This window comes from Budorcas taxicolor, chromosome 21, assembly GCF_023091745.1.
Source record: "Budorcas taxicolor isolate Tak-1 chromosome 21, Takin1.1, whole genome shotgun sequence".
Classification (NCBI taxonomy): Eukaryota; Metazoa; Chordata; class Mammalia; order Artiodactyla; family Bovidae; genus Budorcas; species Budorcas taxicolor.
In genome coordinates this window covers 59,147,130-59,168,550 of record NC_068930.1, presented here as the reverse complement: position 1 = coordinate 59,168,550, position 21,421 = coordinate 59,147,130, and the positions used below count along the sequence as shown (strand labels likewise).

Here is a 21,421-nt window from a genome sequence, read left to right as displayed (position 1 = left end):
CCCTCCCCATGTATTCACACTTACAATGTGGCCTCTCCTGACATACCCAGGACTATAAAGGGTTTCACTGCAGGGGAAAATCCAACAGTTTACTTGCTGGAAATCCTGAAAGCTGTTTATAATCTCAATAGGCTCTGGATCTCATAGAGCCCCCTCAACTCCTTGCCTCTCTGATGTTCTGTGCAAGGTTCTGGGGCTTCCCTGGTGGCTCAAAGGGTGAAGCATTTGCCTGCAAATGTGGGAGACCTGGGTTCGATCCCTGGGTCAGGAAGATCCCCTGGAGAAGGAAATGGCAACCCACTCCAGTATTCTTGCCTGGAGAATCCCACGGATGGAGGAGCCTGGAAGGCTACAGTCCACAGAGTCGGATTCAGACATGACTGAGCGACTTCACCTTGTGCAAGGTGTCTGATGCTGATTTTTCGGCCCTAAGCTCTTGACCCCATGGTATGCAGTTCCCCTTCTTCAGAGACACTGCCCCCGCCCCCTCCGGCTTCTCTCCCCTCCCCCAAACCAAACGTGTGTCCCTACGCTCAGTTCCTATTCCCCATCCTTGGGCGCTCTCACCGGTTTTTAGAAGTTATGCTGGCTCCCCATAACTTTTTCGCCCTCCACTCACCCTGTATTCTTAGGCCTGCCTGGGTCTTGGAACTGCCTCCAGTCATCAAAGGCACTGAGGTAAATGACAACACTGGTAGAAGCAGAGAGGCAGAAGCCAGGGCCCAGCAACTGAGCAATGTGTAGTCAGAAAAAGCCTAAGCCTCACTGGAGCATCTGTAATGAACTGGATTTATTGTTAGAGTTGGAGGCGGCTCCGTTACAGCAGCTGGGAGCTAGAGCAGGGAAGAGTGGGGAGGAGCAGAGCACAGCAGCACGGGAGAGTGGGAGCTGGAAGAACACAGGCGGGCTCGATCTGGTTTCCACACAGTCATTTGGCAGAGAAGCCGAGTCCTGACAAGAGCGTCTGGATTTCTCAGTCCCGCAGCAGTCTGGCAGAGCTCTTATTGGCTTGCTTGGGGTGAGGTCCTCTCCCGGGGTGGTATTTTCAGCCTGTTTTCATCTCCCTCAGTCAGAGTTCAGCCTTAGCTCAGCTTCCTCTCCCTCTTGCCTTCCTCCCTCTCCTTATCCCCAAGTCCTCTGGCATGGCCTCCGCCTCCCAGATCCTCTGTCCCAGGGTGTGGAGCTGGAAAGGCAGCCAGCGTCCCCATTTCAGCTGCAGGATGGCAGAATGGAATGTTGGGGGAGTCACACATTTCTGGGGTGTCAAGTGTTGGGATGTCAGGCAGTGGCTTTTAACCCATTACACACCAGGCCACAGCAGGTGACCACATGCAGATAAGCCAAGCAAGTATGAGAAGGGATCAGGAGAGTTGGAATCGGTGGGTGAAAATCTCCGAAGGTCAGGGAGCTTGGAAAGATTCCCTAAGTGATGCCGGGCTCTCCTTGCTCCTTTGTGCTGCCCAGCAGGCCTGGTCTGGGCATGGCTCTGGGATGTGAATGGTATGAAGCAGGGGCTGGGAGGATAAGCTCCTTTCTTCTCCTCACCTATCTGTTGGTCAAAAAAGAGCTTCAGGTTTTGGATTGAGACATTCAGACACGGAGGCAAGCAGTGGGACAGTGTAGCAGTGGCGTACCCCCAGATCCCTGCCAGAACCCAAACTGACGGGGAAGGGAATGGGAGATGGACCGAAGGGCGCAGCTCTGAACACCTCACTGACAGTATCCTGCCCCCAGGTCACATAAATTACTACTGGAAGTCCTTCTGTGGGATGCTAAATTATATAGATGAAGAGGTCCCTGGGGCTGGGGATATGACCTTCCTCCATGAGGGAGGAGGCTGCTCGCTGAGGCCCATCCTCACTCTCCACTCCATCACCAGCATTGGGCAGTGCTAAGAGAGGGTGTCACTCCAGGGTCCTCAAGCATCAGATGACCTTGTGTCCTAATTTTGCATTCTCTCCCTATCCTAATCCTGGTTACCTTTGGTTTGGAGACTCCTTTCAGACGTGGATGAGGGGGAAGGATGACCCCTCCTGTTAAGCCCAGCCTGAGTTCCCACGAGACATCCTGTCCACCCCACCCCCTCCCCCAACTCCCATGTCCCTCAACCCCAAAGGACTCAGCAGTAGCCATCGTCTAGGGGAGCTGGGGGAGCGGATCCTCAGGGAAGGGACAGTGGCTCTTTCAGAACTCAATCTTGCAGGCAGGGAAGGACTCGTCCTGCATGACCACGGTGCTGCTGCTGGCCAGGACTAGAACGTTCAGCTGCTGCTGCTGCTCATGGGTCTGCTGGTACCACTCACGCGTCACCTCTGTGTCATGAGTAGGGATCAGAGTCACCTGGGTAGGAGACAAGACAGCCTGAGGTGAGAATGCGGAGGGAAGGGAAGTTGGGGGACGGGCACCTGATGGTTCAGGAAGGACCAGAGCAAAGGTTCCATCCTCCTTTCATGAACAGAGACTGTGTTCACTGTTGCTCTGAGCAAACTCTGACCAGACCTCCTCCCTGGTGTTCCTTGCCACTCACCTGAAGATTCTCCCCCCACTGGGCCTTGCCCTCCAGCAGGGCATCCAGCACAGCCCTGCTCGGCTCGCCATTGGCAGGGTCGTTCCCACTGACCACATAGTAGGATGCACGCACTCGTCGGAAGAAGTCAAGGTCAGCAGTCTTGCCGCTGCAGTGATTCGGGATGTAAGCGAGATCCACATAGACAGGGGCACCAGAGCCGCCCTTGGAACCCAAGGCTGCTGTAGAGACAACACAGGACTCATTGTAGAGGGAGAGGAAAATTCTTGTGGCAACCATCTTCCTTCCTCCCACTGGAGCCCCTAACCAGCCCACACCCAGACCCAAACCAGTCTCCCACTCTCCACGTTATACTTACTTGGTCCTGCCTTGAGTCCATTGACTAAGCCTTTGGACATGGGGCTGTGTCCATCCTTTTCCTCTGCTGGGGTGACCTGGCTTGTAGTGCTGCGTGGTCGGGGTGGGACCCGGGAGGCTCGATCTGCAGTCCCTTTACCAGGGGTGGGTGAGCGTTTTCCCCGAAGATCCAGACGGCGGGCAGGAGATGCTGGCTTAGCCCTACCCGGGGCCCTGCGGCCAACTCTCCCCTGTGCCTTTTCCTTCTCCCGTAGCCTCTCTACCCTTCCAGACTCTGAGCTGAGCCCCTCGGGGTCAGCCATGCACACGTCAGGACGGGGAGGGGCTGGCCGAGGGTCTGGCTGGGGGAGCGGGGGCGGGTCATGGCCGGGCCTGGGATGGTGAGTCCCACTGACCCCACCAGCTTTGTCCACAGGCAGGAAGTCCCCATCTTCATCCGAGTCGAGGGCTGCCTCAGCTGTGATGGATGGACACTCCTCAGTTTCTGGAGGAACGTCAGAATCTGACTGTGAGGAGCCTGAGTCACTGGCTGACGTTGGGGGTGTCTCATCTGCCACGGGGCATGGGCCCCCTGTGGCCCCTGGGGCTCCTGCCCGGTGCCGCCCCCCTCTCCCTACTAGCCGAGCCTCCTCAGTTGAGGGGTCACTGTCATCCGTGGACCGAGGGAGAGGAGGGTTCAGGAAGGAGGGGGAGAGCTCCCCACGGTGGGGCCGGGGTTCAGTGGCACATCCCTGGGGCCCAGCCTCCGTCTCGGGGGAGCCGCTTCTAGGCTGGTCTCCAGGGGCCGCTCCAGGGCACGGCAGCTGCTCAGGGGAGAGCAGCGTGTCAGGCCGGGGGCACCTCTCGGCTCCCTCAGGCCAGGCCCCACGCTCCCAGGCAGGGCAGGCCTCAGCTTCGGCTGCGGCAGGGCCCGGGGGCTTGGGGCTGGTTTCAGTTGGACCATTGGTGGCACCATCTCGGGAGGGACGCTGGGAGGGGCTTGGCTTCTTGGCAGCCGCTCCTGAGCACTCCAGGCGACAGGGCAGGGTGCCGTCATCCATGTCCCCGGGCAGGCTCGGAGCCGGAGCTAGGGCCAAGTCCAGGGACGCTGGAGGTGCTGGGCTCAGAGAAGCGAGGTCCCAGAGGCCGTGGGCAGTGGCTTCCATTCCTGGGACCAGCTCTATGGACCCTGGTTCTGCAGCTCCCAGACCCGGAGGGAAGCCCTCAGCCACACTTGAAATCACAGGGGTGGTGGCCTCCGAGGAGGAGCCTTCAGACAGCACGGGAGAGGCGGGCCTCGGCAGACTGGAGAGGAGAGGGGCGCCGGGAGATCCAGGTGATGGGAGCTGGGGCAGCGACGAGTCCAGGCTGGGGGCCTTGGTCACTTCAAGGTACTCATCATGCCGGGCTCTGGCGGGGGGCCCTGGAGCCAGAGCCAAAGCCCGGTCCCCAGAGAAGGCAAGCGACCCACAGGGTGCTGAGCGGGGTTCTGCTGGGGAGGGCAGCTGTGGAGGCGCCGGCTGCAGTGAGGAGAAGCCAAAGGCTGATGCAGGGAAGTCCAGGCTGGGTCGGGCAGGACCCAGGTGTGAGTCCGAGGAAGGGCTGGTACGTGCCTCGCTTTCGGGCCACAAGGCAGAGGGGCCAGCGGCCGTGGGGTACGGGGGACTTGGGGACTGGGCCTCTTTTTCGGGTTGCTCCCGAGCCCCCTTCTCCAGCTCCGAGTCACTGGGGCTGTCATCCCAGGGACCTCGTCCTGGTTCCTTGGGGGAGGGGGTTCTCCGATCTGGACTGCAGCTCAGGATGTGACCATTCAGCGGTAGGCTTGGGCCTTGGCTCTGCGGGATAGGAGCACGGGGGGGTACTGCAGGTGGGGTGAGGCTGGGGTCCATGCCTAGCCCTGGCTCAGGCTCCTGCCTGGGGGGCACAGTGGGTCCTGCCAGAGCTGCATAGCTGAAGGTCGGAGTGTCGAATTGGAGGCGATGGGGTGAGACAGGAGATGAAAGCTCCTTCTCTGCAGGTGTGTCTCGGCCAGCAGCTTCCTCCTTGGTTGAGATGTGGGGGGGCCAGTCCCCAGCAGCTCCAAGCGGAGGCTCTCTAGTGGGGCAGGCAGGACCCAGCCCTGTGAGCATCATCTGCTCGTAGATGTCTGCGTACTGGAAGCTCCGCTCATCCGGATAGGGAGTGGGCTCTCTCTCCTCTGGCTCGGTCTGCTCGGGCTCCTCAGAGGCATGGCTTTCACTGGCCTTGGGGACCTGTGAGCTCTGGGGGCTGTGGTCAGGAACCCCCACTTCTTCTTCCCTTTCCTCTTCGGCCTTGCGGTAGTCCTTCCCTAGCGGGGAGTATGGCCCGCCTTCCAGCTCAGCTGCCCCCTCCTGCACTGCAGCCACACCATCATCCTCAGCTGTGCCCCAGGAGAAGGGTGCACAAGTGTGTGGCTCTGGGGCAGGCGTCGGGGGAGCGGGAGCTGGGGAGAGGGGTGCAGGGGGCAGGGGTCTGTCCTTGGGCACCCATGGTGGGATGTCAGCCAGCCAGGAGCGGGTAGTGGGTTCGTCCCTCATGGGTGGCAGGAGCTTAGGATCTGGGATGGGGCTCTCTTGCTCCGGGGCCGGCAGAACCCTCTGTGCAGCCATCTCAGGCGGGGAGGCTGGAGGAGAGATGATCTCAAAGGGGGAGCGGGTCAGCTTGTCCTCTTCCTCTGGTGGCAGCTCAACTGGTGACTCCGCAAGCCAGCGCTCCACCTCCAGCCCCTTCTGTGGTGCAGGCTCCTGAAAGCCCTTGAAGTCCGAGGCCCAGGGACTCTGGGGTGTGTGCTCCAAGGGGGCCACTTCCTGCTCATCGTCTGGCCCCTCATCGAGGAAGGTGCTCTCCCGCTCTTCTGTGTACCGTGGCCGGGCCCCCGGGCCCCCCAGCTCATGAGGGAACCAGACCTTCCGCTCGCAGCTCAGCTCCTGCCAGTACGTGTCCTGCTCCAGGACCACATCCTCTCTGCCCCTCCAGTACGTGTCTTCCTGCTCAGATGTGTCCTCCCACGTCCGGGCAGGCTCTTTCTGTTCTCCAGCCGGTTCTCTGCTGCTTGGAGGTGTTTCTCGCCACTCCTGGACCACATCCTGCTCCTTCTGGTACTTCTCCTCCTGCTCCCAGGCCTTGTCCTCCTGCACTGGGCTCTCTTCCAGCCCCAGAGCTTTCCTCTTCTCCAGCACAGCTTCTTTCTGTTCCACAGCCTTGACTTTTTCTGGAGATTTTTCCTCTAGGATCTCCTTCGGTGCCATGATTTTATCCTCCTGCACAGGGCTCTCCTGCTCCTGAGTTTTGTCCTTCTCTTCCAGAAATTTATCTTTTTGTTCAGTGGCCTTAATGGTTTGTTCAAGTGCTTCAGCCTTCTGTTCGAGAGCCCAGTATTTCTGAGCTAAGGCCTGGTCCTTCTGTTCTGGGGCCTGGTCCTTCTGGGCCTTGTCCTTCTCTTCTGGGGCCTTGTCCTGTTCAGAGGCTTCATCTTTCTGTTCTAAGGCCTTGCCCTTCAGTTCAGGGACCGTGTCTTCTGGAACAGTGTCTTTATGTTCCAAGTCTCTGATTTTTTGTTCTAAGATTTTATCTTTCTCTTCTGGGACCTTGTCCTCCTGTTCTAGGGCCTTGTCTTTTGCTTCTAAGCCTCTGTCTTTAGGTTCTAAGTCTTTGTCTTTTTCTTCCGGGGCCTGGGCCTTCTGATCTGGGACTGTGTCCTTGTGTTCTAAGCCTCTGTCTTTAGGTCCTAAGTCTTTGTCTTTTCCTTCCGGGGCCTGGGCCTTCTGATCCAGGACTGTGTCCCTGTGTTCTGAGTCTCTGCCTTTTTGTTCCACAGCCTGATCCTGTGGCTCCCCAGCCTTGTCCTTCTCCTCCAGAACCTCATCTTTCCGACAGATGGCTGTGTCCCTCTGCTCCGTGACAGTGTCCCTCTGCTCCGTGACAGTGTCCCTCTGTTCCAGGGTTTGGCCCTGCTGCTGAAGGGCTTCATCCGTGGGCTCGGGTCCCTTCTCCTTCTGCTCTGGGGGTCTGTCTTTCAACTTTGGAACTTTGCCTTCCCACTCCATGACAATATCCTCCATGGCAGGGCTTGGCAAGGACTCAGGGCTCTTGGTGAGGGAGCTATCAGGTGTGAGAATGTGTTCACCCAAGCTTGTGATCACTCCAGGTGAGTGCCTCCCATCTCCTAGCAGCGCAGTGGGAGAGAAGGAACTGGCGGGTAATTTTCCATCAGGGCTCTCATCTGTGATGTCTGCCCGTGCGGAGTATCCACTGGTCCCATCTGTGGGAGGCGACGCTGTGGCTGCCTGGGCTTCTGGAATAGACAGAGGGGCTAGGTGGAGAGCGGTGTCCTCAGCCTGTATCAGGGGGCCCTTTTCTTCCTTTCCAAGGCTTAGTTCCCCAAACTGGAGGGTGCCAAGGCTTTCTGGAGACAGCTGCTTGGAAGAGATGTCCAGCGAGGTCTCCTTGCTGGGACTCTCCTCTGAGAAAGACAGTGACCGGGTGTCTTCTGGAGATCCCTGCGGCCACAGGTCTGTGTGGAGGCGCTGCTCTGTCAGGCTACAGGGAGACCTTGGGGTGGCGTCTTGCTTTTTGGCAGCATCTGGGGAGACCACGCTGAGGACAGAGAGGGACTCTGCCTCTTCAGGGGAGAGGCCTCGGTCAGGAATTTGGAGCACCTCCTCTTTCTGAGGTTCCCCAAGTTCTTGGAGTGAGGTTCTCAAGTCTTCGGGTAGGGCTTCTGTTTCTTGAACTGGGCCTGCGGGCTCTCCCACCTCCATAGTCTCGAGGACGATGGCTTTGTCCTGTTCTGGCAGCAGCTGGATGGTGCGGCCGACCTGTCCCCCAGCTATGCTGATGGGTACCTCCTGGGCCTGGGGGCTCCTGGGAGGAGGCGCCTTCCCTTCCTCCTCCAGTGTGCCCTTGTCAGGCCCTGGCTTGGTGGTCTCTTCTGCAGCAACTTCCTTGCCCACACCTGGGATACTCTTGGTATCTCCCCAGGAGTCTCCTTCCTGAAAGTCTTGGGGCTCAGACTTTTCCTCCACTGGGGACTGATGAAAGGGCGTGTGGGTGGCACTGGGTGGGCCAGACGGTGGCGGAGAGGCCATCTTCACTGTGCTGTCATCTGGGCTGAGGCAGCGCTCCTCCGCCTCTCCAAGGGCTGGTTCCCCTGGGTGGAGGGCATGCCCGGGGGCAGCAAACATCGGGGGTCCATACTGACCATGCAGTTTCTCTGACATCTGTACATTGGCGGTCTCCTCCTTCTCTTCCTCCTCCAGGGCCCTCTCTCCAGACAAGCCTCTCCCTACCATCTCTCCTCTCTTCTCTGACTCCCCAGTCACAGAGAAGTCCTCATAGGGTGGTGACTTGAAGCCTTTGTCTTCTTCCAGTGAGGAGGTGGGTGAGATGGTGCCGGCCGATGGCACGTAGTCCAGGCCCTGAGTGGCTTCAGTGCGGGATGAGGGGATGCTCGTGACCGTGTCAAGCAGCAGGGAGCTCTTGCCCGTCTCCTCTGTCTGTGGGGCCGTGAGTGAAGCCACGGACTGGTCCTCGGCCACGGACGTGGCAAAGGAAGAGAGCTTGTCACACTCAGTGATCGAGGTGGCCGAGGACACGTGCTCCTCTTCTGCCAGAGGGGCGGCCACCATGTTGGGGGGGTAGGTGAGTTCTGTCTCTGGTGCTCCGTAGGCCTTGCTGGCGGTGGCGGGAACAGCGGTGTCAGCAGGCTGGCTGGCCTCAAAGGGGCCAGGACCTTCAGGCCCAGGGAGGTCATAGGTTCCTGTCGGAAACCTAGGCGGGGCCGCGCGCTCCTCAGGCTCGTCATGGATCTCTTCATCCGAGATGGTCTGCTCGGTCTCGGAGTAGCCAGGGATCGTCTCGTCCTGGATGTAAGACACGTGCTCAGTGGCTCCTGCTGGGGTGGCCAGGCTGCTTAGGAATGACGAGGTCTCCTTCTCCAGGGCCTTGCCTTGGAGTCCCGGTTCTCGGCCGCCAAGAGCCTCTTTGCCCCTTGGCGTCACCTTCAAGGCTTCTTGCATGTGCTTTTGGTAAAAACCCTCTGCCTTTGTCTCCTCTTCTTCCTCCTCATCGGAAGGGGGCAGCTCCTCCATCTCCTCTAACTCGGCCTTCTCTATCACATCTTCCTTTACCTCAGGTTCACTTTCCTCTCGGGCTTCTGTTCTGTCAGGGAGCCCCTCGGCTTCCTTTGGCTTCTTTTCCTCCCAGGTATCTTTCTCTTCCTCTGTTTCCGCCCCAGAGTCTGGGCCTCTGTCCTTGCTGCCTCGTTCCTCAGGGACGTCTGGGACAACCTCTTTCTCCTTCATCACAGGTACTTCTGCTTCCAGCCCGGGGACAGAGGGTGGTGCCACCTGAGCCGCTGTGCTCGGGAGTCCCTCCTCGGCAGTGTCCGGGGGGAGCGGTTTCTCGCCTAGTCTTGCGTCACTTTGTTCGGTCAGCAACTCCCTCTCCTCACGTTTCAACTCCTCAAAGTCCTGTGTAAGGTCTTCTGGTGAAGACAAGGCCAGCTCCCTTGCTGGGAGGGGTGCGGCCCCCTTCTGGGCCGGGGGTGTGCGGGGCTCGGAGGACAGCTCCTTCTCCCCACGGGTAGCCCGGCTCTTGTCCATTTTGACTCTGCCGGGGGCCTTGGCTTTGTAGAGGGTCTTCCGCACCTCAGGGGTAAAGGGCTTCAGGTCTGGCTTGGAAATCTTTTTGACCTCGGGTTTGGTGTCTTTCTTCTTCTCCTCCTTCTTGGCATCCTTCTTTTCCTCCTTCCTTCCTTCATCCTTCTTGAGCTCCTTCCTCTCCTTCTTGATCTCCTTTTTCTCTTTGTCTTTTTTCTCTTCCAGCTTTGATATCTTTTCTTTCAGGTGCTTCTTCCCCACTTTGTCTTTGATCAGCTTTCGCTTCTCTGCCTTCAGTGCCTCGCTCGACTCTGTCTTCACCCTCTCGGGCTTGGCGGGCTTCTCTGGGGGCTTCTCAGATGACTCTTTTGCTTTCTTTTCGGTCTTGGCTAACTCTTTGGCCAGTTCTGAGCGAGCCTCCTTGGCTCCCTCTTCGGCCACCTCCTCCCGTTTGGCCAGCTTGCCCACGGGTGTCTTGGTCGTGGCCTTGAGGCTCTCTCTGCTGTCAGCTCGCTGTTTGATTTTGCTGGGTTTGAGGTTGGCAGGCACAGCCCCAGTGGCCAGGTCCTTCTGTGTGGCCACAGGGTAGCGCAGGAAGTCCAGGTGTCGAAGCTTTTCCAGGCCCTCCAAGATCTTGTTCTGGGGGGCATTCCCTGGGAAAAGGACACGCACGATCTTCTCAGTGGGGTTGGCTGGCAACCAGACCACCAGAGCGGTGATGGAGGTCAGGTAGGGCACCGAGATCTCAGCCTCCTTCCCGTTAGCCAGCACGATGCCCGTCTTGGCTTTACTGTTGCCTGCCCACTTTTGCATGAGGAACTGCATCTCCTTGCTGTCCTTGACAGGGTTGAGGACGTACATGTCCAGGCGGCCCACACCCATCTTGTGGAAGAGGGTGAGAGGTTCTATGGTGTTGCTGACCACACGGTACAGGGGCTCGGCCTGGATGCCCAGGCGGTTTAAGTGCTGCAGAGTGAGGCAGGCCTCCTCAATGCTGCGCTTGGCCTTGCGCGAGGCATCCGGCAGCCGCAGCTTATCGGGCACGTTGAAGAAGACAACCCCCAGCTCGGGGGAGATGAGGTTCTTCACCCAGTCGCTGTAGCTGCTGGAGCCCTGGGACTGCTCCTCTTCCAGTTCTGCCACTTTGCGCTGCAGAAGCCCGTTGATGCCTGGCAGGTTGTCGGCCCCGATGTGGGTGAGCAGCACCGAGTCGATGCGGTCCAGATGCCGCACTAGCTTCCAGAAGCAGGACTTGCGGTCAGAGCCACCGTCCACCAGGATGTTGAAACCATTAACGGCAAAGAGGGCCGAGTCCCCGCGGCCGCCAGGGAAGATGTAGCAGCAAGGCTTGGAGAGCTTGAGAAAGCCGCCTGAGGTGGGGGGCTCCAGCAGGTCGAAGGGGGACGGCACATCCACAGTCTCAGAGACGTACTCGGAGAATTCAGCCACGCCATCCATGGTGGGCAGCGTGGGCTCAGGGTTTAGCCGGAGGTGCAGGGTCTCTTGGGAACTGGATAGTCCCAGGTGGCTCCAGTCACCCTCCCCTAAGCAAGACACGGTGAGGAAAGCCTGGATCCCAGGGTCTCTGTTGCTGAGTAGTTGGGCAATCTGGAGGAATGGGAGACAAAAGGCCTGATCAGGTCACTGGGGTTGTCTCAACCCGACTCAGATTCAACCTGCTAGTCTCCATCTCTCTCTGAGGTGATCTCCTACCATTCTGCCAGCATCCCCGGTGGTCAAGGGCCATAGGATTTTCCCTTCCTTGGATCCCTCCCCACAGCTCTAGGCACACCCCATGTTCTATTCCTCCTAGACACTGGGACATAGGACTCACCTCTGGGTTGTGAAGGACCTGGGCAAAATTTTGATAGGAATAGGTGCCACTCTGTAGGATGAGGTCTCCCCCAGGCTCTAAACTCTGCCCACTCAAGATCAGCAGTTTGTGAGCTGATGGGCTGCTGAGGAGGTGGTGAACCTACAGCAGAAACAGAGGATTGGTCACGATGGAGGAAGCCCAGGAAAGGGCACTGAAGGTTCCAGGTCCCCCTCAGCACGGCAAGGACACGCTCCCCACTGGGAGCCCCACAGCACCTCCAGGTGGGGCTGGAATTGTAAGGCAGCTTAGATGGCAGAGAGAGCGTGGTTCAAAGCCAAGCCTGGGGATTCTTGGCACTGGCTGGGGTGGGATATGGCGCTTTCAGCAGGCCCTTGAGGCCAGTGCGGCTCAGGCCCTGGCCTTACCTCAGAGCTGATGCTGTCGGCACTGGGGTTTACGAGGATGACAGTCTCTAGGATCTCACTCTGGTGGCAGAGGGTCCTCTGGCCTGAGGGAGAGATGCAGGAATTTGTATTGAGGGAAGTGGGTAGAGACTAAAGTGGAGAGGCATTGTGTAGGGCAGGAGAGGAAAAACTACACTATCAGAAAATGAGGCTGGGGGAAAGAGTAGCCTGGCTCTCCTTGATCCTGCCACTTTGGGACCTGCTGAGTAAGGTCTGGGGACTGGCTCCGGGCTGCAGTCCTTCCCTTCCAGGGTTTCCTCCTTGCGCACTGGCTGTCTGCTCCCTCCCCTCATCTAACACCCCCTCTGCCTGGAACTCCCGCCTCAGGCTGCCCTGCTGACAAGAACCTTTTGTCCCTCTCTGTCGCTCTGGAGCACTAAGCTCCTGGTGCTGCCTGGGGATGGGGGGCTCAGCTGGAGGAGGGGCTTCTGCGACGTTGATCCTCACTCAGCTTTCTGCTCACTAGCTTGCCTCTGCCCAGGGCTTTCTTGCCGGAGTGCCTGGAAATAGGGAGACGGCAGTGGGTACGGACTCATCCTCTTTTCAAACTCCCATCCGAGGCCCAACATCCCATTCCAAAAGCCTCAGAGCAGTCTGAGCTATCTAAACCCTAGGGAGTTACAATGCAGAGGAGAAACAAGACCTCTTAATCTGTTTTCTGGTTCCTCAGAGGCCAAGCCTGCACTCACAAACACAGTCATCCTGTTCCCACCGCTAAAGGTTTCCATCTCCCACCTCAGCTCCACGTCCCCAGGCTCCTGGTTCACTCCCCACAACCTGACCTCTCCAAGAGAACAACAGTTTCTCCTCTCACTCCTGTGCCTCTCCCATGGGCCTTCTGTCATAGGGAGGGGAGTCTGGGGTGCACAAACAAGAAACAGTTAAGATAGGAGAGGTTCAGCGTGTTCCCCAGGCTACGGGGGGTGGGGTGGGGGACAGAACACACACCAAGCAATGCAGGAAAGAAAGTGCTAGGTTAGAGAGGAGATCCCGAAGAAGGGTGCTGCCAGCCCTGGCTCCTCTCGCCCTCACCGACTGAATAGGTGGTCGGTGTGGAAGTGGGCTGTCTGGAGGATACTGGTGGGAGGACTCATAACCTGTCCCCCAGACCCTCTTCTGTGACCCAGCGCTCTCTCCTCTCTCTGGGGCTCAGACAAGAGGACCCTGGGGCCAGGGCCTTTCTTAAGCGGAAGAGCGATGGTGCCAGGATCTGGCAGATCTGGCAGCTGCAGGGAAATGAACTACGGATGGTGTCGGAAGACCACGGCCCACGCAGGGTGGGCGGGGCCCATGCGGAGTTCAGGGGTTCTCTTCTGTTAACTTGGGAATTGAGGGACGCTTTGAGGTCAGTTCAGAGGATGAGAACCACCTCGGAGTCAGCAGGGGGCAGGGCTTGGGCAGGTGAGGGATGAGGGACTTCAAGGATTCAGGGAGCAGCCAGCCCAAGGCGGGCTCTAAGTAGTTTAGATTTGGAAGGGCAGCTCCACCACCTCCCGCAACCCCAGCACAAACGCCCAAGGTCAACACACTTGAGCTAGGAGGATCAGAAAAGGAAACATCCGTGATACAGTCCAATTTGCTTTCTCTCCACTGCCTCTGTTCCCCGACAGTCTGCCATCGCCCCCAACCCCGGCCCCCTAGACTGGTTTGTAACCACCAATTCCGGTCTTGGCGTAAGACCCTATGGCTCACCCTGGGCGCTCTGGCTGTGACTGGCCACTACTCCATGGTTTGTATCCCGCGCCCCTCCTTTTCGGGGCCGGGAGGAAGCCCTCTGCCTCTCTTCAGCTCCCCTCGCAATCCCACTGAAGGCCACGGACTTGTTTTGCCGCTTTCTTCGGAGAGGACTGCTTTGAGTCAGGGGCCCATCCCCAGGCCAGGGATGGGGTTAGTGGGGGCGGGGGTGGCTGCGGGTGCGGAGCCGGGAGGGCAGGTGTCTCCGCAGTGAGGCGGGCGGGAGGGGGCCGGGCAGCTGCAGTGTGCCGCAGTGTGTGAGTGTGCGCGCTGAGCTCCGGCTCCGGCTCCGCCCCCGCCCCCACCCCAGCATGACAAGTCATTTTCTTGGCTGCCTCTGCATGGGGGGTGGGGAGGGAAAGGGGGGGACGCCGAGAGCAGAAGAAACCGGCTCCTCTGTTCGGAGCCCCCATCTTGGGAAGAGAAGCGGAGATGGGGGTGGGGCCGTGACTGGGAGCCGGCGGGGTTGACAGCCCTGGGAATGCGGCGCAGCTGCTGGGGAGCGAGCGCTCCCCGTCTCCGAGACGGCCTCTCCATCCCCGGAGGCAGCCAGAAAGAGGGGGCTTCGAGTCCAAGTTTCAAGCTCGAAGGTTGCCGGGAATGGGTGTGGGGAGCACACCGCACACCGGCTGGTCTGTGAAGAGGCGCGTGCCACGTCTTAACGACCCTTTCCTCCCTTCTTTTCCAAAGTGTCCCCCACCTTCCCTTACTTGGCAAAAACTCGCGGTCCCATTCACCCCCCTGCATCGGAGCAGCTGAGCAATCCAGCAGCTGACACACAGAGACTCTCCCATTCGGTGCATTCCCACAACATCCGCCTTTCCCTCTAATTCTTCTGTCTCTACCAAAGACACAGCCCGTCTCTAACTCCGTCTGAGCCCCAGGCCGCTGGGCAGAGCCGGTGACACCACCCTCTGCGGCTGCCCCTGGGCGGCTGCACCCAGCTCAGCCCAGCTCAGCCCAGCTCGCGCGGTGGCCTGTCACAGTGCTGGCCTCACTGGCCTCCGCCTGGTTCTGGGTCCAGGCTGGCCCCACAGTCAGTTCATCTTCTCGGCTCCCCACCCTGCCCACCCCCGCCAGGCTAGTTCCAGACACAGCAGATTATGTTATCAACTCCCTTTCCTATTACCCGAATCCCACCTCCTCATCACAGCATCCCCCACGGCCGCATGCCAAGTCCTTTGGCCCGGTTAGGTTCTTACCCGGGATGTTGGGGGGAGACCCTCATGGAGGCTGCTGCTCCGGCCTCAGCCGGCAGCTTCAGAGAAGAGTCTGCGGCACTGGGGTGGGAGTTGGGTGGGGGGGGAGGGGGGCGCTTGATGGTGAGGGCGGCGCCAGGGCGGGGAAGAGGGGCTGGTCCATGACGAGGCTCTAGAGACTTAACTGTTTCTTTGCCTTCACAGTGTCAGCGCTCTAGTGCTTCTGCTTGGCTGGGGGCTGAGGAGTCGTCTAGCAGCTCAAAGAGTCAGGGCGGTCTCCAGTGGCCTACGGGGCGGGGGTCCTTCTCCCCCAACCCTGCTTAGTTAAGATACATTCTTTTAGTGTTAGCCAAAGACCCAAACTCTGTGCTACACATTGCCGGGGATATAGGAGGCTGGGCCCTCCCCTTTCTCTCAGGAACCATCTGCTGCCTCTCCCCTCAGACTGGGGGAATGACCTTCAGTCCCTGGAGGAGCAGGAGACAAAGAGGCTGGGGGTCTAAAAGCTTAGGGTAGGAGTGAAGGGACTATTTGAGAAGGCTAGGGATGACAGAAAGGAGGCAGTTGCGCTGAGCTCTGCTGTCTTCCGAGCCACAGCTGTAGACATGGGGGGAGGGAATGTGGCAGAAAGAAGTCATTTTCGGTTGGGGGGTAGTTTGAAATTCTGGAGTGGACACACAGTCCCTAGTCCATCTCTAGCCCGTCTGGGGTGGGGCACAGGGGCCCTCAGACTGCCTACAATTCTGTGCCAATGCAGCACAGCACTGCAACCACACAGGCACTGATACTTGGAATTCTTGTTCTTTGAGTATGAAGAGGCATTTTCTGAAGTTTCAGGGCACATTCTACCTTTCAGTGAAATAGTTAAAGGGATGAAGGAAGATCAGCAGGGCCCCAGGCCTATAAGAGCTTCTTTCTATAGACCAATTATTAAATGTCACATAAAGTACACTTTGGACTACAGAGATCTTATAAGGACTTTGTAGGGTGTTGGGTCCCTGTTCTTGTCTCTGTACTTTGCTATGTCTCTCTGATGTCTTCATTTTATAGGGTCTTAATCCTTTTAACATTGGTCCTGTTTCCCTTAGCCTCTTCTGTCTCAGATTTGGTGACACGCTCTAGGACTCAAAGAGAGGACCCAGGGAGCTCTAGCACTGAGTTCCAACTGGTGATGCTCAAGTTCCTACAGGGTCCTTCCCTGCCCTCTTCCCTCCCATCAACCCTCCCCAGTCCTGGGCAATTCCTCCTGCTTCCTCCCAGTGACATCCACTCACTCTTCCCTAGCACCGGCTCCACCCTTGCCCCTGGCTGCCAAGAGCTGCTTTTGAAGGTCAGAGAAGCCAAAATAGTCTCTGCTCTCAGTATCCCCATCCCCCCTAAACTGGAGAGGAGAGGAGGAGCTGAGTCACCAGTGGGGGGGGGGGGCACTAAAGAGGGGGAGGAATCTTTGCTCAGATCCGGGGATGCAAAGCAGTAACATGGCAACGGCCCCATTTGGATAGAGGAGGCCATCTGCAGAGACGTACAACACAAACCAGGCTGAGTTCCGAGCATCACAAAGGGGAGACACTTCCTTTCTGCAACTTCATAGTTCTTATTTTCTCCCACCTCGAACCTTCTCTCTCCTCCCTGCTTTCTAGAGCTCTCTGGAGTGTGCTAAGAGGGAAACTTGAATAGACATGTGGTTTGAGAACAAAATAACATTTCCCAGACCATTGCAGAGCCCACCCTTATTCTCAGCTATCACCCCCAAGGGCCACACCCTGGGCAAGGTTCCAACTCACAATGGAGTTTTCCTTCAGCCCTCACCATCTGAACAGCCTACCCACCACAACCACACCTCCATCCGCTGTGTTCCTTGGCTCTGCTGCAATGCAATGGTGAGATGCCAAGGAAGAGAGGCCCGAGCTCAGACACAAAGTGAGATCAGAAGTCCTGGATCTGAGATCTGACTCTGCCATTTTACTAATCATGTTTTTAAACAAGCCACTTAAGGTTTCTGAAAGATGACTTCCTGAATTCCAAAATGAGTATAATATTAGTACCACCCTCCAATAGCGCCACAAGGAGTAAATGACATGAAAGATGAAAAAGTGCTTCATTCCTAGAACCTTAAACCCATAATGCACAAATGCCACTGGAAGTCTGTCTCCCTCTTGTGGAAGATTTATGAGAGGTCACCTAGGTGATCAGGAACTCCTAAACAAGAATATCTCAACTCTAGATTAATTTAGCTCCCAGGTAAAGCCATGACTCAAAGTGCCTGTCAGAAGGGACTTCACGTACTCTTCATGTCCCTCCTTTCCCATTTCTGACATCGGTGCGAACCCCAGTTCTAGGGGCCAATGAGCTGCTGTATCAGTTCAGAATAGGCTTCATGTTTGCAGAAGGAACAGAACTAACACTTTCTGAGCACATCAGTGGTGATGCAGCGTCAGAAAGAAGGCTTCCAAACTGGCCCTTGAGCCTGTGTCTGTTTTAGTCCCAGAATATCAAACATGAATTATAAATTACGAAACCCTCTTCCTTCCTATATGTGCTCAATAGTAGAAGCAGTATCACAGTTCTGAGCTTAAATAACTCCCACTGTTCTAATTGTTTTGGGGTTTGTTTTAAAATGCTTGGAAACTCCAGAGTTGTCTTTTTTTTTTTTTTGCAGGAGTTAGAAAGGAAGCTTCCAAGTCACCATTGGAGACCAAAGTGGTACAAAATTCACCTTGGAAAGCCTTTACCACATTTGACCACTAGAAGGAGCTGGGCCACTGACTCTCCATCAAAGGGTCCCCTTCCTTTCTGTGTGTGTATGTGTGTGTGTGTGTGTGTGTGTGTGTGTGTGTGTGTGACTCTCCATCAAAGGGTCCCCTTCCTTTCTGTGTGTGTGTGTGTGTGTGTGTGTAAAGGGTGGTGGAAGGAATGATTGTACTCTCCCTATGTGTGTGTGTATGTGGTGTGTGTGTGTGTGTAAAGGGTGGTAGCAGGAATGATTGTACTCTATCATTACAAGATACATTTTTGTCCCCCCTTTTCAGCATTTTGACCTAGGGTTCGAGGAGAGGTGAGAGAGATGGTGGCCCAGCCTGTGGGGTGGGCAGAACAGATAAAATCGTAAGCTACTAGCATATGCCATGGAGCTCATCCCAGCAGCCTGGTTCCCTTGGCCTCCCCACTAACGGAAGCTGAAGGGAGGGGCAGTGTCTGCAGCTGCTCTGGGCTGACTGTTGTTTGTGGGGACAGCTGAAAGAGGAGCCAGCAGGGGTGGGGCTGTGGCTGTCTTGAGCCATGTAGGTTTTTCCAAGAAATTATCCACTATTCTCCAGGGACAGAGACAGGCCACCATGAAAAATGTCCAAACCTAAAAAAATTCAGAAGTAAGCCCTGATATTGGGTATAATTGTCCTAAGCTCCTTGAGGACACCATGCTAAAACTCTGTTATTGAAAAGATCTGGTAGGTGTTTGTATATCAGTCTGAGAGGTCCCTGAGAGTAACTATGCATCTCCCTGTAAGTATTTTCCCAAGCATCCCCAAATCTTCATCTGAAGAATGGCTAAGTTTTTTGGTTCAAGTTCTCTTCATTCTTACATCATTCCAGAAAGCATCCTTCCCTCACATCCATGTCCAAAAAGACAAGGTTCGAAAATTCAGCGTGAATTAATAACAATCAGCAGATACTTCCCAAACTTCAATTGAGTCATTAATTTCATCTGCTGTCATCCCTTTCTCCAGCCTTGCACCAAAGCTCCTAGGATTAATAAAGTGGTAAAACTGTCGATTTTCACATTGTTAGAGCTAATGGAGGAAGCCATGGCGTAAGTATACTAAACAGAAGGAAGTCTCAAAACAGTGACTGGTTAGCTTCATAGGAAGCCAGTCACATCAAGAAGATGCCAGCCTCTAGAAGGAGCTGGGCCACAGCATTTTCAAAATGCTGCACATAGTTCTAAGATAATATAGCATTAGTCACATTAAACTTGTCTTCTCTCTCCAGGAGCAGCTCTAGAGGAATAGGTGATCAGGGCAATGACCAACGATGTGGCAGTGAGCAGGAGGAGCAGAACAAGAAGGGGAAGTGACTGTCTAATATAATGGATAATTGAGAATCATCTGCATAAGATACGAATTCAGTCATTTGATGGTAAGGACTGTTGAACTGGGTGGATTTATATTCCATAGAGACACTGGTGTATGAATTGGTTTGCCGACATTTACCAATAACATGACCAGATGCCCAAGCATTTTTATAATGCAATGAAGAGCTTTCTGTAAGTCTTCCCATAGGTACTGTCATGGAATAATAGCTTCTAAAATGTTACTTTTCTCAAATTCCTGACCATTTCTCCCACACAGCAGAATGGGAAACTGCATCCTGCAAACTTTGATCTCAGAGCCAAATCTCAAAGTATGGCTAGCTCTTGCAGCAGTGAACCCAGGAAACCCTGCTTCCACTTTGCATTTGATGGTGCTCATCAGCCTTTGGGTCAAGGTTTCTGCTCTGTTCTGAACATCTGCTGACTGAGCCAAAGGAGGAACCAGAAACCCTAGAGGCTGGAGGATAGGCTGTGCAGCCTGAGGGAAAGTGCTAAGCAAGGATCTGGAAAGGTGAGTGGGGGAGTTCAAGGGTCCCTGTAAAGGGAAGCAAGGAGCCCAGGGTATACAGAAAGGGGAACACAAAAAAGAGAGTGAACTTTTACATAGGAGATGATTAATCACTCAAGAGGTACCTCATTCCCTTAGTGCACGTTGGCTGTCCATAAACCACCCCTTATCAGGTAGAAATTACATTCTCCAGGCTTCCTCCACCATCATACCATTTGTCTGTGAAGTGACCTGGGTATGTGGAGATCGCTATAGAGCTCTACAGCATTCCCCTCAGGAACCCCTCCCTTCTCCCCAACCCAAACTTCCCACAAGGTCAGTTCTGCCAGAGAGACTGGACCTCTGCTCTTCTGTGACCATCCCTCACCCACAGCACTGAGACAAATGACACTAGTCCTAACCTTTGACCTCTGACGAGAAGTGAGCTAGATGCCGGGTAATGAAGAGTCTCAATTGTTGGTTCAAGTCAATGGATGATAAATCAATGTTCCAGGAGAGAATGCCTGTGAGAGAAAAAGAAACAAAGAGAGACCCAGCTAAGGTCAGAGGGACTGGACTTCGGGGAGCATTTCCAAGCTCACAGAAGGGGTAAGGAGAGGGAGGGGATAAGGATGGTTGTCATGATCAGCCTCATTAATGTATTTAAGAAAGGTGGCCAGTCCTATGTCTAGCTCCCGTCCTGTACCATTCTTGGACTTTGCTTGAGCTAGGGGAAGGAGGGCAGTTTAGGCTAAATTTGGTCATTGGTGAATTTGTATGTAGGAATTTTCTTACAGAGTTGCCCAGTTGTGATAGAAGTGACACCCAAGGGCCCATTTCCAGATACTAGGGGCTGCCTTCCCAATACAGCTAAGTAGGATCCTGGACTTTCCTCCTGTGGCCCCCTCCTTGCCTCCACTCCTCCGTGGCTTGCTTCCACCCGCAGGTGGCTCCGCAGCATTGCGCCACAGGCAGTGGAGGTCTGAAGAGCTTGTGGCCACGAAGGTCACTCTTTCAGATTGGCCGCTAGCACTGGGATATTTGAGATCTGTCTGCAGCATTCAGAAAGCACACTGTGCCTGTTCAGGAACCCTAAAGAAGAAACTAAGGTAGGGACATGGACCCTGCATGGGATGGTGAGGACTTTCAGGACCTCTGGCCTAAGACACTGCGGGAGAGAGGGGTATAACCGAGGGCATCCCCACCCAGGCAGTGCCAGCTCCCGCACCCCTACCCCCACCCCTGCCTCAGGGAGATTGCGGAAGGCCGTGGGGCGTGAGGCGAGGATGGGGTTGTGAGATGCTGGCAGTTTGGGAGGATACGAACGCGTGACATAGAAGATGCAGGTGACAGGGGCTGATGATTCAGATTAACAGGGCGCGCAGATCTCAGGAAATGCACACTAGGGATAGAGGATGCAGACGGCAGAGAAGCACGGGATGGAGGATGTCCCGGGCGCAGCCAGGACAGCAGCTCACCTTGTTCAAGGTGGGCCCGAACGGCCCTCAGCTGACTCTCTGTAGCGATATCTCCGATCACGATGAGCAAAGAGTGCTTCCGCAGGTCCCAGCGTGCCGCCGCCACCACGGCTCCGGCCTCGCGCAGCGGCTCCGCGGGGTTCTGAGCCGGCGGAGAGCCGGGGCTGCGGAGCCCTAGCCCGGGACTTGTCTCCATGGCAACGCCGCGAGGCCGCCCGGGCCCAGCCTCGGTCTCCATGGAAACTCCGTTGGCGCGCTAGGCCAGCCGCGTCCGCTGCGGGGAGAGTGCGCGCGGTTCTTAAAGGCCGGCAGCAGAAGTCGTTCATTGGCTGCTGCCTGTCAGGGGGCGGAGCACTGGCGCCGCAGGGGCGGGGCTGCGGCCGTGACGCTCCGGCTCTGCGGTGTCGCTGGGCGTGGGGGGCGGGTACCGAAGTGGGGGATTGGCTTTCCCCCTCCGTCATCACTCGTTTTCCAGAGGGAGCTGATACTCGGACTAGAGTAGGGGTGGGGGCTCTGCGGGCCGGGTGGAGGGGCGACTCTTTTGCCTCCGCGCCAGAAGAAGCTTCTAGGTAGTCTGTTTCCCGAATAAGTGCTGTCTGGCAGTTCCGCAGCCTCGACAGTACTGAGGGGAGCCATCTTGTCCCTCTCTGCTTGAGTTTGGTGTGTCCTTCAG

At 56.4% G+C, this 21,421-nt stretch overlaps 1 protein-coding gene across 2 annotated transcripts; it reads right to left on the bottom strand.

Annotated features, from left to right (window-relative positions):
* Nucleotides 1-773: 773 nt before the first annotated feature.
* MAP1A (microtubule associated protein 1A) lies at nucleotides 774-20,986 on the bottom strand. Of its 2 annotated transcripts, XM_052660066.1 has the most exons (7): nucleotides 20,749-20,986; nucleotides 19,693-19,794; nucleotides 11,725-11,807; nucleotides 11,318-11,458; nucleotides 2,886-11,091; nucleotides 2,528-2,748; nucleotides 774-2,340 (listed from the first exon to the last, which is right to left on the bottom strand). In XM_052660066.1, the coding sequence occupies exons 1-7, from the start codon at nucleotides 20,984-20,986 to the stop codon at nucleotides 2,185-2,187; spliced, it is 9,147 nt and encodes a 3,048-aa protein (XP_052516026.1). In that variant the 3' UTR covers nucleotides 774-2,184. The 2 variants fall into 2 exon arrangements, with proteins under 2 accessions (XP_052516026.1, XP_052516027.1); XM_052660067.1 differs by lacking the exons at nucleotides 19,693-19,794; nucleotides 20,749-20,986 and adding an exon at nucleotides 13,456-13,573.
* Nucleotides 20,987-21,421: the final 435 nt, after the last annotated feature.